Source organism: Cyprinodon tularosa, unplaced genomic scaffold, assembly GCF_016077235.1.
Source record: "Cyprinodon tularosa strain WSP-4 unplaced genomic scaffold, ASM1607723v1 ctg347, whole genome shotgun sequence".
Taxonomy (NCBI): domain Eukaryota; kingdom Metazoa; phylum Chordata; class Actinopteri; order Cyprinodontiformes; family Cyprinodontidae; genus Cyprinodon; species Cyprinodon tularosa.
The window spans coordinates 643,911-660,427 of record NW_024039060.1 but is presented as its reverse complement, the minus strand read 5'-3'; the positions used below and the strand labels follow the sequence as shown (position 1 = coordinate 660,427).

General features: G+C 38.5%; 1 protein-coding gene across 2 annotated transcripts; it reads right to left on the bottom strand.

The window, feature by feature from the left end:
• Positions 1-6,958: 6,958 nt before the first annotated feature.
• cnpy4 (canopy FGF signaling regulator 4) lies at positions 6,959-15,036 on the bottom strand. Of its 2 annotated transcripts, XM_038294853.1 has the most exons (6): positions 14,862-15,036; positions 11,842-11,968; positions 9,167-9,263; positions 8,911-9,033; positions 8,698-8,815; positions 6,959-7,287 (listed from the first exon to the last, which is right to left on the bottom strand). In XM_038294853.1, exons 1-6 carry the CDS (start codon positions 14,944-14,946, stop codon positions 7,178-7,180), a joined length of 660 nt encoding a protein of 219 aa, XP_038150781.1. In that variant the 5' UTR covers positions 14,947-15,036; the 3' UTR covers positions 6,959-7,177. The 2 variants fall into 2 exon arrangements, with proteins under 2 accessions (XP_038150781.1, XP_038150782.1); XM_038294854.1 differs by lacking the exons at positions 6,959-7,287; positions 8,698-8,815; positions 8,911-9,033; positions 9,167-9,263 and adding an exon at positions 9,862-11,128.
• Between the last annotated feature and the right edge of the window lie 1,481 nt (positions 15,037-16,517).

Genomic DNA, 16,517 nt, shown 5'->3' with positions numbered 1-16,517 from the left:
ATAGAAATATAGTAGTTCTCTAAAAATCTAAATGAATGTTCCTATTGCACCTATTTTGCACCTCTTTTTTTATTTTTTATTTAACTTTTACAGCACCAATGAATTTCATTTAGCCGGACTGAGGGTAAAACAGGCCAACACAAAGTACAGCTTAATTATGAAGTAATAAATGAATGATCATTTATTTTTTTAAACATTTTTAACAACCCCCTGAAAGCACCATCCATACAGTGGGACACGGTGGAGGCGGCATCATGAAGTAGGAACATAATTCCACAGGGACAGGGAAGCTGGAACTACATATAAAACATATTCTGTTTTTGATTTGTAGAAGCATTTTTTTATATAAATTTGACAAAATGTTGTTAGTCTGTTATTATTTTTATTATTTACATAAAACTAGAGTCATGTTTCATCCAATATGAATAATAAATACCACAGTTTTTTTTAGCATTGCTAATTTTGCTAAACAAAGAAAAAAGATACACCTTATCAAATAAAATATGCAACTCTCTTTATCTTTTGGTAACATCACTATCTTTTGTCCCACAGCTACAAGTTTGCATTTATTACATTTACCAACTCACCATGAAAGAACAAACATACGTTTTTTTTTCTAGTACAAGTGAGGAGCAAAAAGTGAGGTTAAGATATAAATATAGAGCAGCATTAATTAGTAGTGAGATTCAGAGCCTGTGAGAGGAGATTATCAGGAATGTTTGGAGATCAACACTAACATTCCTTTCAGATTCAATAAACTACAGATTAACTCTGACGTTGGGACCATCGGGTTCAAGCATGCAGGGATCGACTCATGTGTTCCAACATCAGCTCGTCGGTAACCCCCACATCCCAGACATGTTTGACATGCCGATCCAACCCCAACCTAACCAAAAACAACCCCACAATGCAGCCGTTATCAAGTCTAATGTCGTCTGTGAGGCATCTGCTGCATCTGTTAGACGCTCCGGCAACTTCCAGCAACACCATAAAGCCCCTACTGCCAAAATATGTGCCAGCTCTTTGCAGATCCATCTTCCCTTTCCTATTACGCTATGTCAACATCTTGCCAGGAAAAAGAACGTAGAAAAAACAGCTAATTTCATGACGGATTCTCCATTTTTGTTATAAACCGTAAAAGGTGGACATCTTCAAAGAGGTCGTGCCTGATTGCTTTTGGCTGTTGAAATCCAAGCTGGCACAGAGCGCAGAGAGGGAAATGATCGCTGACTGCAACGAGTCCAAATATGATGTTTCTGCTTTTTGCTTTTTTCCAGAGTTTTCCTCACTTTGATTCTGGGGTGAGTGTTGACAGTTAGAGATGAGGAGCAGACTGTCGATCTGCAGGTGAGGAAAATGGATTTTCAACTCAGTCCCTTCAGAGAGACAAGATTTAAAGTTAGCACCGCCTCTACTTTTGCTGATATGGCTTTATTTTTTCCTCTCAGTGTGAGTCCTGATGGATCAAAATGTACCATCCATAGAAATAAAATATTCTCTCCCATCATTCCCTGTCACATGTGAATTATCCATTATTTAATGAAAGGGGCAAAATCAGAATAAACTAACAATTTAATAGAGTAACTAAGAATGGATTATTTATAATAAATTTGTACTTAATCAGGTTTAAAGTAGTGTCCAGAGTAGGTGTTAAAGCTGCAGCACAGCTAACCACTATGCAAAGTTAGTGCTTAAAACTCCCATCAGCCACTGCTTCAAACATTTAGTCAAGTGATTATTACTGATTATACATTTCACTCAGCTAAGAGTAGCAGCATTACTTTAACTTTTTTCTAAAAGTAGGAAGTCATCATTGAGGAAATCACTCAAGTAGGAGCGACAACTAATAATTGGCTTGTCATATCTAGTTTACTGTTTAAAATAAACGTGCAGAGAGTTATCTGTTAATTTGGGTATTTCAAAGCACAAATTAGGATAAAACAAAAGTAGAAAAAAAAATGTTGACAATAAAAAAAAATACGGGCTGAAGAAAATGTTTCAAATCCTTAATTCTTTTCAGTAAAATCTTATAAAACCATTCTTTACCACAGGTAAAGCAAATATGTTAGGAAAGGATAAAGAACTTCCAGCAACAGCATCTACTGTTTACTCTATTTTCCCCAGATCTATGCAGTTACACATGGTGGGTAGAATAACCAGAAAATATACTCAACAATGGAGACACAACCACAGGTATATTACTAGTAAAAGTAAAAAGTAAAGTACAACTACTCCTAAAAGTAAATTAGTTTTTCGAAAAGCTGAACAACTAAATGTAACTGATTAAAAGTAATCAGTTACTATGCATATATTCCTAGTAATTGTTTGACTGTATTGTACTTTTCATCACATATAACGTTGTAGTGCTGCTCTAACTTTAGCAAAGTTTAACTCCTCCCCCCACCTCTGTCCAACTCTGGGTTAAACCATCTAGATCTATGGAGAAGCCGTTTGTTCCTGGTGATGGTGATTAGAACGAGCCAATCATATTTCCTCCTTTCCCTCTGCTGATCCCCTCTTCGATTTCCATATCTTTTCTAGTAGAAGGGACATGTCAGTAGCTTCTATTTGGTATATTCTACAGTAGCTGGCTCCTATGACAGACCAACACAAGGCAGAGCATACCATGGAGGTGGAAGGAAATTCATGCAAAGTCTTGCATGACAAAAAAAAAAAAAAAAAAAAAAATCGGAATAGTGTGGCATGAGTTAAGATTCTGTTTTTCTTGTTCTAATTGGTTGGGAAGTTTCCTTGAATTTGAATGTTCAAGTCTTGACAGAAATTCTGAATCAAATTTGGATCTAGGCTTTGACTAGACCATTCTAATTCATAGATGCATTGATTAAAACCATGCTGTTGTAGCTCTAGGTGCTTTTTCAGAGTCAGTGTTCTCCTAGAGGCGAACCTCTGCCCCAGTCGCAAGGTTTCTGGAGCCTTTTCCAGTATTTCCTTGTCTCTAACCAGCCACTTAAGCTTAGGGGAAAAGGGTGCAAATATTGCAGAAAAAGAAGTTCTGAAAAAATGCTATAGTATAATAATAGGATTTTCTTTTTTTTTTCTTTTTTTTGTGCATGCAGAAGCAAAGCATCCCAACCCATGATGGTGCCAGCACCAATTTTCATGTAGGGATGGTGTTTTAATATGTGCAATGTTTTGTACATTTTGGTCCTCATTATGCCATTTGTTCACTAATATATATATTCTTATTTATTCTGCAATTAAGCTTTTTATGTGGATGCCATCTACACATTGGGGGACTTTTGAGGACAAAGGGTTGCTTTGAATTTTATTTTGAAGTATCACAGCAGAGATAGGTCACTATAGTTCCTTTTCTGTTTTTTTTTTCTGTAAATATATATCTGTCCTCCCACTCCGCAGTAGGTAAGGCAGCGATAATCGAACTGATACATGAAAACCTAATAAAATACTTTGTTGTCAAGTGAGGTTTGAATGCTTTTGCAAGACACTATGAAATTGAGCAGAAACACTTTTGTGCAATTTTTCGGATTAAAAAACAAACTTTTTTTTTCTCACAGCCTCTGTTTTTATAAGGAATTATTATTTTTGCAGATATCAGCACTGGCTATTCGTAACCTTGGCAACATAGGGAGTCCAGATTGCAGAGGTCTCTCTAAAAAAGTATCTGCAAAAACCTGTAACTTAGTCTTAACGTTTTCATATTATATTTATCCCGTTTCTTCTTCTTTAGATGCCTAGTTCCACACACTAATATGTTTTGTCTTTCTTTAAGTGAAATTATGAGCAAACAACTTCTAGATGGCAGCAATATGAAATCTTTGAGTCCTCTTTACAGGATCCAGAGCTGCTGTTGTCATCTCCCTCCTGAAGGAAAATGATTGGACCCAAACTCATCTCTTTGCAGGTCTGCAATAAAACAACATCTTGGTTATCATCTGCTGGTCAGGAAACCCATCACTTTCCAGCGTTAAAGCCCTGCTCTCTGTGACTCATTAGCCCCCTCTCGTGGCTGAAATCTGCACTGCTGCTGTCAGCCCTTTCTCCTGCTCTGTTGCAGCTCTCACACACATGATCATCCCCATCTGCTGATCTCCACCTGAGAGCAAACCAGATGTGTTTTATAACATATTGTTGTTGTTTTTTTTTCTTTGTATGACTTAATCTTCCCAAACATGGACCTTCCAGCTATAAAAGAGCAGGCTTTATTCTCTGGATCCTTCTTTGAGATAGGGACAGCTTCCATGTAGCCTAGCATGTGAGGAAAATCTGCAGGGAGGATAGAAGGACAGTTGTGTGTGTGTGTTTTTTTTTTTTTTTTTGTATCATTTATGCAGGAACTAAGAAGATAAAGCATTAAAATTGGCACTGACTGAGTTCCTGCGGTCCTGGTGGAAGAAGAATGACTCAAGCTGAATGTGGAGGAGTTCGTCCCAGACCCGGGGCAGGAAGCTGGAGCCGGAGCCACTCAGCTGGGAGTCTATGAAACATCTGCAAACATCAGACATGTCTTTGTAAGATTTAACTCCTCCAGCTCCAGAAATTATTGCAAGAAGGAAATGGATGGATTGACTGTGGAGGAAGTGCAGAGGACATTGAAGATGTAGGACTCACCCCTGGTGGTCTATGAAGGGGTATCTGGCATGTGAGTCCGCATCACGGCTCTGGGTGGCCACACGCTTGCCTGCATACAGGCGAAGAGGACGGTGGTAATGTTGATGATGGCCTTTTGAGCCTTCGATGTTCACCATTTCACTCATTAAGTAAACGGGTGAGTTTCTCTCACTAGTCCAGTTGTCTGATGGAAAAAAAGAATAAAGTTTCAGTGTATTTAAAACCTATGAAATGATAACAAACCAAAGCAAACAGAACCACAACAATTCTGTCAGATGTTCTTCGTTTATACCATTATGATTTTCTTAAAAAAAATTACTCTAAAGGAATAATATGAGGAACTTCAAAATTTCTTGAAACGTAAACACATTTTGTTCCACTGCTACCAGAGTCCTCTATATAATCAATAGGATTTAACTTGAAAGTATTACTTATTTCTAAAAGGGAAAAGAGAAACTAATTTCATCTGAAAAGCCCACAGCATGGTACAGCCAACACTGTGTAAAGTTGCTTTTGTAATAAATCTGTGTATAACCTCCACAACAAAAAATGTAAGACAGGGAAAATTGAGAGACAATTTGTCCTTAAGGCGAAGAAAACTGAACTGAAATGCTCTCAATGGACTAAGGAATAAGAAATAAGTTAAAACCTCAGAAATCTAAAGGTTTTACACTGAAAAAACTAATGCAACTGCTTTTGGCATTTATTTACAAACAATTAGAGCAATTATTAACAAAATTGTTTCATGGCCTATCCAGCTAACATGAAACAATTGCGTTAAAGTAACTAAATATGATTACGTAAATGCCCAAAAATGGTTGCATTATTTTTTTCTCAGTGTAGAAAGAAAGAACGTACATTTCATGACACCTATGAAGGTTTTAGACAAGGTCAGCAGAAAGGCCTCAGCCTTTTCATACTAAGCAGCTGCATGGCTGTTTCTTCCCAGCACTCTGCGGACATCTCACCCGTCAGAAATCGAGGCTGAGATGAGCCGAGTGGACGGAGTAGAGGGACGTCCATGTTGGCTTCAGAGCTCCACTGCTCACAGCAAACCTTCAGTTAAAAAACACAAGACTCCAGGCAGATTAATAAACATGTGGAAGGTGGTAATATAGAAAAATACAAACTGATTACAACATTAAGCAGCAAATAACTGTTGTAAATAAAGTGTAGCTGTATAATTAAAGTCAAATGTTGTTCGTTTATTGGTGAAATATTATATTTCCACTGACTGGCAAGTTTTTAGAGGAGCCGACAATCATGGATCAAACCATAAAACACTCAGGGCTCAGTTTTGGTATTAATGAAATTGTTTAGATATATAAAAAGACAAACCATTAATAATCGGATAGCTAAATGTTCCTTAAAGAAAAGTTTTTATTAAATGAATCCAGGTGAAACTAAAACTTTTCCACTATAGTTCTGGATATAGCATATTGACAGACGAAAAAGTTTTTTTTTTAACTTAAATGCAAAGTATTTATATAAATATTTTTACAATTTTGGTCAGTCATTCAGCTAAAGGCATGTTTTAGAGTCTCTGTACTGCAGTAAACGATTAATCGATTGCTAAATTAGTTGATGATTATTTAATTATGATTAATCCGATTATTAAAAACGATTACTAATTCAAATGTCCATAATTTTTCACCTTCTGTAGCAACACGGTACTGGAATGGTAACCATTTGGAAAGTGTCACCAGGTGATAATCTATGGAAGAACAACAGAAGTGTATTACTGCATCGCCTGTATACTGAAAAATAAACAACCCAAAAATTACCATTAGAAAAAATAGCCAGCAGGGGGCAGTATGAAGCAGCTCTCAACTGGAGCAGCTGAGGGTGAAAAGGTCTCGCCCACCATCAGTCTGCTGCCACACTCAGCCAGAGGAGCACTGATGATGAACTCTCTGTTAAACCGACGCCTGGAGGTGCAGCGATCCCATCCAGAAACAGGTGATCCGAGCCTCATTCGACAAGCTTCACAGGGAAGTCTGGGTCTAAGAGATGTGGCCTCATCGTTATCTCCATGCTGTTTTCCTGACAGCTCACCAAAAGGGCCTGGAGATCAGACTGCAGCAGGAAGCTCAGTCTGAGAGCAGCCAGGTCAGAGTAGGTCAGAAAAAGCTGTTCGGTTGGATACGAGTAGCTCCTAGCTTGGAGAAAACAGGCAGTTAATAAGAAAAAGGAAGGAAAAACACTCATTTTTATGGTTGGTTTTGCCACTTCTCTGATTTGGTGTGTTTAGAGGGGCCAAGAGAGGAACAGCTGAATCTGATGGGGCCTGATTACCTGAGCAGCTCGGACGCCAACATGCTAACCTTCCAAAGATCCAAGAGACATGCATTAAACGAGTCAACAACAATGTTTAAAAAAGAAAAGATTTATTCCAGTATATAAAACTGTACATGGTGCAATGGGAGTAAAATGATGCAAAATCTGTATAAATTATACAAAAAGTGTTATTTCTAAAAAGTTAAGATTGTCCCATCAGCAGAGATCATTTCTGCCTCTGTCCTTGGAGCTGCAGCTGCAGTTTAATGGTGGAGTGTAGTGTAATCCTCTCTTCTTTCATGTTTTTTCCTCAGAGTTCTCCAGCGTCGTGTGCAGCGCTTTCCACTCTCTCCGCTCCGCTTGCTTCTTCAGCTCCTCCTTTATCGCCCGTGTAACCTTTCCACACCTCCTTCAGACAGTCTGCATGTAGGAACACAAAAACTTCAGGAGCGTAACGGCAAAACCTGTACATTTTAAATTTTTGATCAGATATTAAATTCTAGTGTTTAATGTTACACAATAAAAAGCAGTTGCGTTCTGCTTACAATAACTTCAAAAAATTCAGTTATAGTCCTGCATAATCTAAATGATTGCATCACCTAGTCACTGAAGTCAGGTGTGCATCAGAATAGAAACACTTGGCCCCTAAGGGCCCCGAGTTTGGGGACCATTTTAAAACTCTTGGGCTGAATCTCAGACCGCTCCCTTACCGCTATCGCTTTAACTATCAATATGTCATTCGCAATAAAGTCACACTCGCAGCTGTGGAAGGCGCCATGATTTAAGGGGGGGTGGGGGAATGGGACGGCCTCTTCCCTTCAACAGATAAAGAAAGTAGTCGTTGCTATGGCAACACAGTGACGTCCCATGTGCGTGGCTGTAGCTCTTTAGCACAGGGTGACATAAAATATAACATTCACCCCTTTGTTAAAACAAATGTATACAGTCCAAGAAAAGTATTTGGATTGTCCACTTTGGAATTAAATTTTTTCTTATACCTAACTTATGATTTTTCATCAGTGTAATGAAAATGCAGCAAACCGGTGGAACTTACATTTAAATGCACGCGCTTCCTCTGTCATTGCTTTCTGAGGATGTATTTGAATCATTTTTTTCGTTGTATTGGACCTAAACTAAAAGCTGTAAGACACCAATCTGTGGTTTACACCAAGGCCCAATACTACTGTTACACCTGATGCCAAATTCCAGTGAGTCTGTACTTATGCAGACTCGCTAAACATCCACAAACAGAGGGTTAGCACTCAGGGTTGGTGCTTAGCGGCCCGGTTCGGTATTGGGCCTTGGTCTATGTCACAGATCGTGTCTTACAGCTTTTAGTTTTTGTCCAATACACCTGAAAAAAAATGGCTCAAATACATCCTCAGCAATCAAACAAGTTCTCTAGTCCTGCTACTGACCTAATAATATGGTTCAGGTGTATTAGAGCAGAAATGGATCTAAGGAAACAGGGTTTAGCTGGATTGTCGCTCCTTATTCAGTGAAATGCAAAAAACTTTCAGCTGCTTTGGAAATATTTCCTAAAGTTTTTTGTTGGTGTGATCAAATTTTTCCTCATTTGTGTTTATTGTATTCAGCTTTATCTCGCCTCGGGCACCAAAGAACCTGTCTGGGTTTTGTTTTTGTTTTTTTCCTCCTGCCACAATTTGTTTCGTATGAGGCACCTGGTCAAATGATGAGGATTATGTGCCTCTCATTTGAGTAATTACAAAAAGAGATCAAATTATTACATTTTTCATCATGTATAACTTTAGCTAAAATTTCCCTTAAAAAACGAAAGAAAAACACATGCTATGTGTTGAATGCCAGAACCTTGCTTTGACGTCTTCAGGACGTGGTTCTCACAGAGGAAGTTCTCCAGCCTCCGGTCCTGATGGTGGAAGTACCAGTCCTCCACCACCTCCTCATACTCCTCCAGCATCGTCTCGCACTGTTCAAACAAAAGATAAAACTTTGTCTTTCAATGCCAGTCCACATGGAAACACTGCAGGGCAAACACGAGCCTTTGGGTGTTTTCCATCTTACCTGTTTTTTCATGTCTGTCACCTCAGCCGACGGTTCGTCCCAGAGCTCATAGGGCATACCCAGGTCTACTTTCACTCCTTTGTTGACCAGATTCTTCAGAGTCATCATGGTTTGACTGGAACCCTGCAGCCAAATGACAAGAAGACAAACCAAATGTTTGAATACACACAGTTTAATACGGTGGTGAAATAGTAGAAAATAATCCAGCGGTGACCACTGCTAGCTCCAATTTACATAAAATGTAAGAAAATATTACCTTGGGGTATCTGAGGCTACCGGGCCTCTCAGCGTGAACTTTATACTGCAGGATGCGCTCACATATGTTGTCCACTGCCTCCGTCAGCCGAGTTTCTCTAAAATAGAACAAAAAAGTTTAATACTGACCTCTAATAAAGAGACAAGAAACAAAGCTTCCGAGGCCAAATGTCTACATGGAAAAATGCATAGAAAACATAGGATCCAACACAAATATAACAAACATTAATTATACAGTTGCAAAAAAAATCTTCTGTCTGAAGCATTCTTGAATTAATGCTGTATTTTCGACATGTGAAAAAACTTAAATAAAAATAAATAATACATAGGTGTTCCTCAAGGCTCGATTTTCGGGTCAATTTTATTTTAATATTTACATACTTCAAAAAACCCCGATTATGGAGTTTTTATTATGAATATGGCTACAAGACCTCAGCTCTTTGCAGGTAATGAGCGGGTGTATCAATAATATGGATGGATCGAGGGAAAAAGGGGGTATAATTAGAAAAATAAAGGCCTTTATCATCCCACTGTTGGAAAATATGGCAAAACAAGTAGACACAATGCTTGAAAAACAAAATACATAAAAAAAAATGCAGAAATAATACTATTCAAAGAAAAAAAAATTTAAAAGTTAGCTGTATAGTTAAAAAAAAAACAGAGGTATAAGAAGTGTTCAGCATTTAATTAAACACAACGGGGACAGAGAGCATAAGTATCGGGCTAGGCTAGCAGAGAATTCGAGGAGCCACAAACCGTTAATCCCCTCTATAATCATGGGGAATGTGAACTCGATGTCTAACAAGACTGACGACCTGACTGCACTGAACAACCTGCAAATTTAGAGAGCGGCCTGCTGATTTCACCAAGAAAAGGCTAAACCACCTCGTAGCGGAAGGTAATGTGGACCTCCTGAGATTCACTGCAGTGAGAGCCGACAGAGACACCAAAGCTAGTGGGGCCTGATCATGTTTATCAACCACCGCTGGTGTAACTCAGGACATACCTCTGTAAAGACTGTGTTATGCTGCCGGGACCTCGAGCTGTTAGCCGTTGGCATGCAGCCATATTATCTGCCGAGGGAATTCCGTCACATGACTGTGCTTACATTCCCCCCAAGAGCTGCTCAGCCACTGAATGTGAGGAGATACACGCTGCCACAGCCTGACTACAAAATCAGAACCTTATTACATTTCTAATCATTTTGGGTGACTTTAACCATGCAACCTTGGACTCTTTGTCCATTTTCCATCAAGGTGTTGAAACAAACTGAGCTAAGAGATAAACTGAATAGAATGGGAGTGGACCCCCGCCTGGTGGCATGGATCTCCAGCTACCTCACAGACAGGCCACAGTATGTCAGGCTGAAAGACACAATCTCTGAAACTGATCAGCAGCACTGGAGACCCCCCAGAGCAGAGTGCTGGGCCCTGTCCTCTTAACCTTATACACCTCTGACTTCTGTTACAACTCTGAGCTGTGTCACGTACAGAAGTACGAAGATGACACCGCCATTGTGGATTGTATCAGTGACAACAGAGAGGTGGGGGACTTTGCCACCTGGTGCCGCACCAACCACCTAGAAGTAACATCTCCAGAAAAATGAGCTGGTCATAGACTATGGGAGGAATGGACCAAAGACTAAGCCCGTACTACTGGAGGGGGCTGAGGTGGAAGCTGTGGATTCATACAAATACCTTTGGGTGTGGCTGGATAGTAAACTGGACTGGTCAAACACTCACCAACCAGCTGCACAGGAAGACTAGGGGCAGGATGTACTTCCTGAGGAGACTGAGGTCGTTGAAAATCTGCAATAAGCTGCTCGAGAAGTTCTACCAGCCTGTGGTTGCCAGTGTCCTCTTCTACACTGTGCGGGGGGAGCAGCACATCCATGAAGGACACATCCAGACTGAACAAACTGGTGAGGCAAGCCGGCTTTGTGATTGGCAAGAAGCTGGACCCTCTGAGGACGGTGGTAGAGACAAGGACGCTTAAACTGCTGGACATTATGAACAATGCAAGCCATCATCTTTACCACTCAGAGGAGCCTGATCAGTGGGAGAGACTGTTGAACTCCTTTGTTCTTCAAGCCACCAAGCTGTACAACTCCTCCCTTAGGGGAAGGAGGAGGTGATAGGAGCAGGGACAAGGGTCAGCACCCCCCTCCTTGGACATCTTACGTAAAACATCACCTATTGTCACTCATGTGCAATATTCTTCTCTCTCACTGTGCAATAACACATGCCAACTACTATGTAGTCTTCCCTTAGCTCTCTACTGTGCAGATATTTTCTATATCTCAGGGAAACGTACTCTAGGACATTACAACTTTTTTTTTCTTTTTTAATGCTTTTTTGTACTATATGCACTCTTTTTATATTGTCTGTCATTTTGTTATCTTTAATGGCATTTCGCTTTAACTCTTTGTACTCTATGTAAGCTACCAGAACCAGAATTTCCCTGAAGGAGTAATCCCAAGGGATATAATAAAGTTAAGTCTAATTTACAGTAACATCAAATACACAGGGACTATTTGCACTACATATATTAGTAAAGTGGTTCTCCTTCTCTCCATTTGGGCTCACAGACTGAAAAAAGGTAAAGACCCTTCCTTTTCCATCCCGACATTGGTTAAACATGAAAAAGATAAAAACATAAGAGGCAGCCCAGACTTACGAGGTGTTGTATCTAATCTTCCTCCTCCTCTTGCCCGTGTCCAACACCTCTCCCACCTCCAGCACCTCTTTGGACCGACCCGTTTTCTCCAGAGCCTCCTGCAGCTCCGTAGTCAGAATCTTACACACTGACACACAGAGACAAGTAAAAAACCCTTTAGATACTGATTAGAGACTCATGAAATGGACACTTTTACAGATTGCAGATCTGCTGCAATCAATCAGTGCTCAGCTGTTTTCTTTTTTTCCTCTTCTTCTTATTGTAAGCTTTTATGGTGGTTGGCAAACTAGTTAAAGTGCATTACCGCCACAAACTGATAAGGAGTTAAATGAGGAAACAGGAAACAAGACTCAACCCTGAAAAAAAATATATAGTTTTCTAAGCTGTATGTTTTAACCCAACATAATGAAATGCATAATCAAATTCATCCTCATAACTACAAGTTTGTCTTTAGGCTTATGTCACTCTGCCGCTTTCTGATGGTCATATTTGTTTTCCCATCACACTTTCAACCGTTTCCCAGTTTAAATCTCTAACTTCAAGATAGTTTTCTGCAGCTTTCACTATTATTTAATTTGTTTTTTCAGTTTTCTTTGTCATCTGAGCAGTACAATTGATCACTTCTACCATAAAAAGTACAAAATCCTTTTAACAATCATTGAATTTTCTGAAAAACAGGACACTGCATGGTTTTGAACTTGTCATTTGCTTAACTGTTGGATTGGGTCTTTCTGACTGGGATGGGATTCCCTTTGCAGCTTCAGCATAATTTATTCCAAGCTCTAATTTCACTTTTCTGATCTCTTCAGATCTTTTGCTCACTTCCCATCCGTGATAAGCAGCAGTAAGATAAGATAAGATAAGATAATCCTTTATTTGTCCCACAGTGGGGAAATTGCAGCGTTGCATCACAGTACAGTAGGAAAAAAGAAGAAGAAGAATACAAAGTATAAAAAAAAAATATATATATATATATATATATATACACACATTAAGTATATACAGACAGACAAGGCAACACTGGTATAAAGTGACAACAGTAAAGTTCTGTGCAAATGATTGATTGTATTAAATTATTGCAGATTTAAATAGGTATGAGTGATGTATACAATAGATATGCAATAATAACAGGTAAAGTGACGGTGGACATATGGTTGATACGGAGCTAGCATTGTTGGTTGTACAGTCTGACAGCAGCGGGAAGAAAGGATCTGCGGAATCTCTCCTTTATACAGCGAGGGTGTATCAGTCTTTCACTGAAGCTGCTCTCCAGAGCAGAGAGAGTGTCCTTCAGGGGGTGGTCCTCATGGTCCAGCATAGACATGAGTTTGGACAGGGCCCTCCTGTCCCCCACCTGCTGTACAGAGTCCAGAGGACAGCCCAGGACTGAGCTGGACCTCTTGATGATCTTGTCTAGTTTTTTTCTGTCCCTCTCCGTAATGCTGTTGCCCCAGCTGGCCACACTGTACAGGATGGCTGATGACCTCCACCATAGTTACAGCATATAATTTTAACTTCTTCATCACACTTTCTACATTCATGCTCTCCAGCATCAGTTTGCCCTTACATTCGGCTGCTATATGACCAAATATTTGGCATTTGAAACATCTCAGAGGCGGAGGATTGAACATTTTGACATTGTAGCTCATATATCCAATGAAAACCTTGCTGGGTAACTGCTCTTCTTCAAATTAGATCAGTAATGATAAGCTGTCACACCTTTCTCCATTTCTTTTAGTTTTTCAATGTTTCGCTTCTTTTACTTTTGCACATCTTATGTTTTCTAGAATCTCTCTGTCAGATACTTTTAGAGGAACAAGAGGAGCACTAAACTCTTTTCCCCTCAATTTTTGTTAATCCGTATAGTTTTGCCTTTCTGAGCGCTGTCTCTGCAGTTGATTAATAGGCCTCCACTGTACAGTATTCTACATTGCAGTGTCCATATAATCTGTAAAACTTTATGCATAATTATAATAAAGCTATTTATATGCATAAATCAAGCGGAACACTATGGGGATAGCCGTACTGCTCTATTTGTGATAGTAAAATCTGTTGGGCTCTTTTTGGCATCAAGACAATTACTCTTATTGCCATAACACCAGACAGGAACCTGTTAAAATAAAAATTTAATAAAAAAAAGGACAACCCTGCATTGTGTCAACTTTAAGTTGCACCTACTATGTCCTACAAACATATGCATATCGGTGTAACAAGTTCAAACCTGCCTACTGCACTATAAAGGATAGAATATTCACATGTACCTTTATCAAATAAAAGGCAAATGGTAACAGTGACAGTTTTTGTGGAAAACAAATCTAAGCTCATGATTTACTCTTTTAACCAGGTATACAGAAAATAAAGTTTTTACCTTGATCAGTAAAAAAAAAAAAAAATATATATATATATATGTATATCTTCCTTGCATTTTTAATTGTTTTTATCATCATTGCCGGCTGCCTTTTATATCCAAGAAGATTTTGTATATTCTGAGTTTTTTTTATACTTTAAATGCTTTATTTCGAGGTTTAATCACATTTCCACATGCCTCTATCCACTATGGTACAATTTTCTTTTTATGTTTCCCTTCTTTCAGATTTGTTGACTGTTTAGCAGCTTCTTTAGCTGACCCTTTATATTTTGATGAATATTAATTGTCTTTAAATGACTTCAGTAATCATTCTAAATTTCTCTTCCATATTCAATCCTAATTCTATCACTGTATCATAATGACCCCTTCCTATTGTTTCATTTTCCTAATATTTATTAGTGTACCATTCCCATCATTTAAACATATTAGATTGTTTATATCAATCATTTCTTCTATTACTTCTCCATTACTATCATTTTGACTTCCCCATAAAGTGCTATGTGCATTTACATCTCCACAACATATAATCGTCCCCTTTAAATTTTCTGTCAACTCCCTTAATAACTCTAAAGATAACTTTTTACATGCATTATAAAAATTAACTATCTTCACAGCCCCAGTTTTACACCAGTTTTTTTTTTTCTCTGCATACCTTCACATTTATTAGGCAGCCTCTCGTCTTCACTCCCTGCAGCAAAGCCACATGCAAAAACCACAGCCAGAATAAACGCTTTCATTTTGAATACCTGATTAAAAAGGAGAGATTAGAAGGTTAGAGTCTTGTTTTGGCCACATCGGAATCTTTATTGAACGCTCTACTGCGCATGCGCGCTGGATCGGGGCAGACTCGATCAGTCGATAGCTGCTGCCTCGATGAGAAAAAGGGAGATGTTTGTTCAAAATGCACAAGTAGAGAATATGAATATGAAAATAAAGAAAGTGTCAAGTTGAAAAACAAAATAAGAGATATTTAATCATATTTGGATTAATGGTAGGGGGAAAAAAATGCATGCTGAAAGAACATAAAATCAATTTCTACAACTTAATTTTTTTTAATGAGAACTTAGAATAATAATAATATTTTTTTTTTAACCAAGAATATGTTTTATAAGCTTAATAAAATGTTAATTCCAGTCTTAATCTGTGTATGCCATTGCTAACTCTGAGCCTTCAGTAAATGTGATCCATTAGTTGGTAACTGTGAGCAGGGGCGAAACTAGATGGGGGCCAGCCCCACCATTAGCCAATCATTGGCCACCCCTACCATTTTATTCCCTCTGATACAGACGGTGGCAGCAGTAATACTCTCAGGTGGAATATTCAAAACATTTGAATTCTTTGTGGTTAATTATGCACATCAATATACTAACATTAAAGATGATAAGTACAGAATTCATGGTCTTTTCAGAACTACATTTGGCGTTATATGGGGTAAATAAAATGATGTCTCTGCAAGTGATCTAGGAGTCTTTATTGAAATCATAGATAAATAACAATTTTAATAAGAACTTAAATAATAAATTTTTGTAGATATTAGTACTTATAGATATCTATTGTATGCAGAATTATTATTGATAAAAGTAGTTAAGTTATGACAATGGAAAAATGTTCGCCCCAGAACTCAAATATAAAATAATTTTATCCACTATACCTTTTATCAAGAATGCACGGATGTTTAAATTTATCCGTCTATTTGTTAGCAAAGGCTGTTGGAAAGTTTATTTTGTCTTTATTTAGAAAATATGGATGTTTTGCTTGTTCGTTTTCTGTAGGAACAGTGTAGATTCATCCTGAGGTTATTCGGCCACAGAGCTGACCTCTCACAATGAACACAGGGGTATTTAAGCACATAGGCTAGCCTATAAACAACAAGGAAGGGAGGGAGAAAACTAATGACAAAAAATAAATAAAGCTAGAAATCAAAGTCCAAACTAAACATAATAACTACAACACAAATATGAAACTAAGACATTTGAGTGTTTGACAGATTCTCCAGAGTCAAGCCCCCTAGTGTCAGCTGCTTGTTGGATTCCTCCACTTCCTTGTGTTACACCATAATTGCTCTTCCAGCTGGTTCATTCAACCTCAGCAAAATAAAAACACTTGGTTATCTTGAAGTACTGTCATAGGGTGTTTGATAAATGTGTGCACCGATATTAGCAAACATACTACAATAAAAAAGAGTAAATAATTGACACTGAAATAGTTGGAGGAACCGCAACAAAGCCCCACTCCCACAGACTGCCACTCTGGCACTGTGGGTTAAATGCGGAGTGAACTTAGTTGCGTTATACTTCTGACAGTGTGA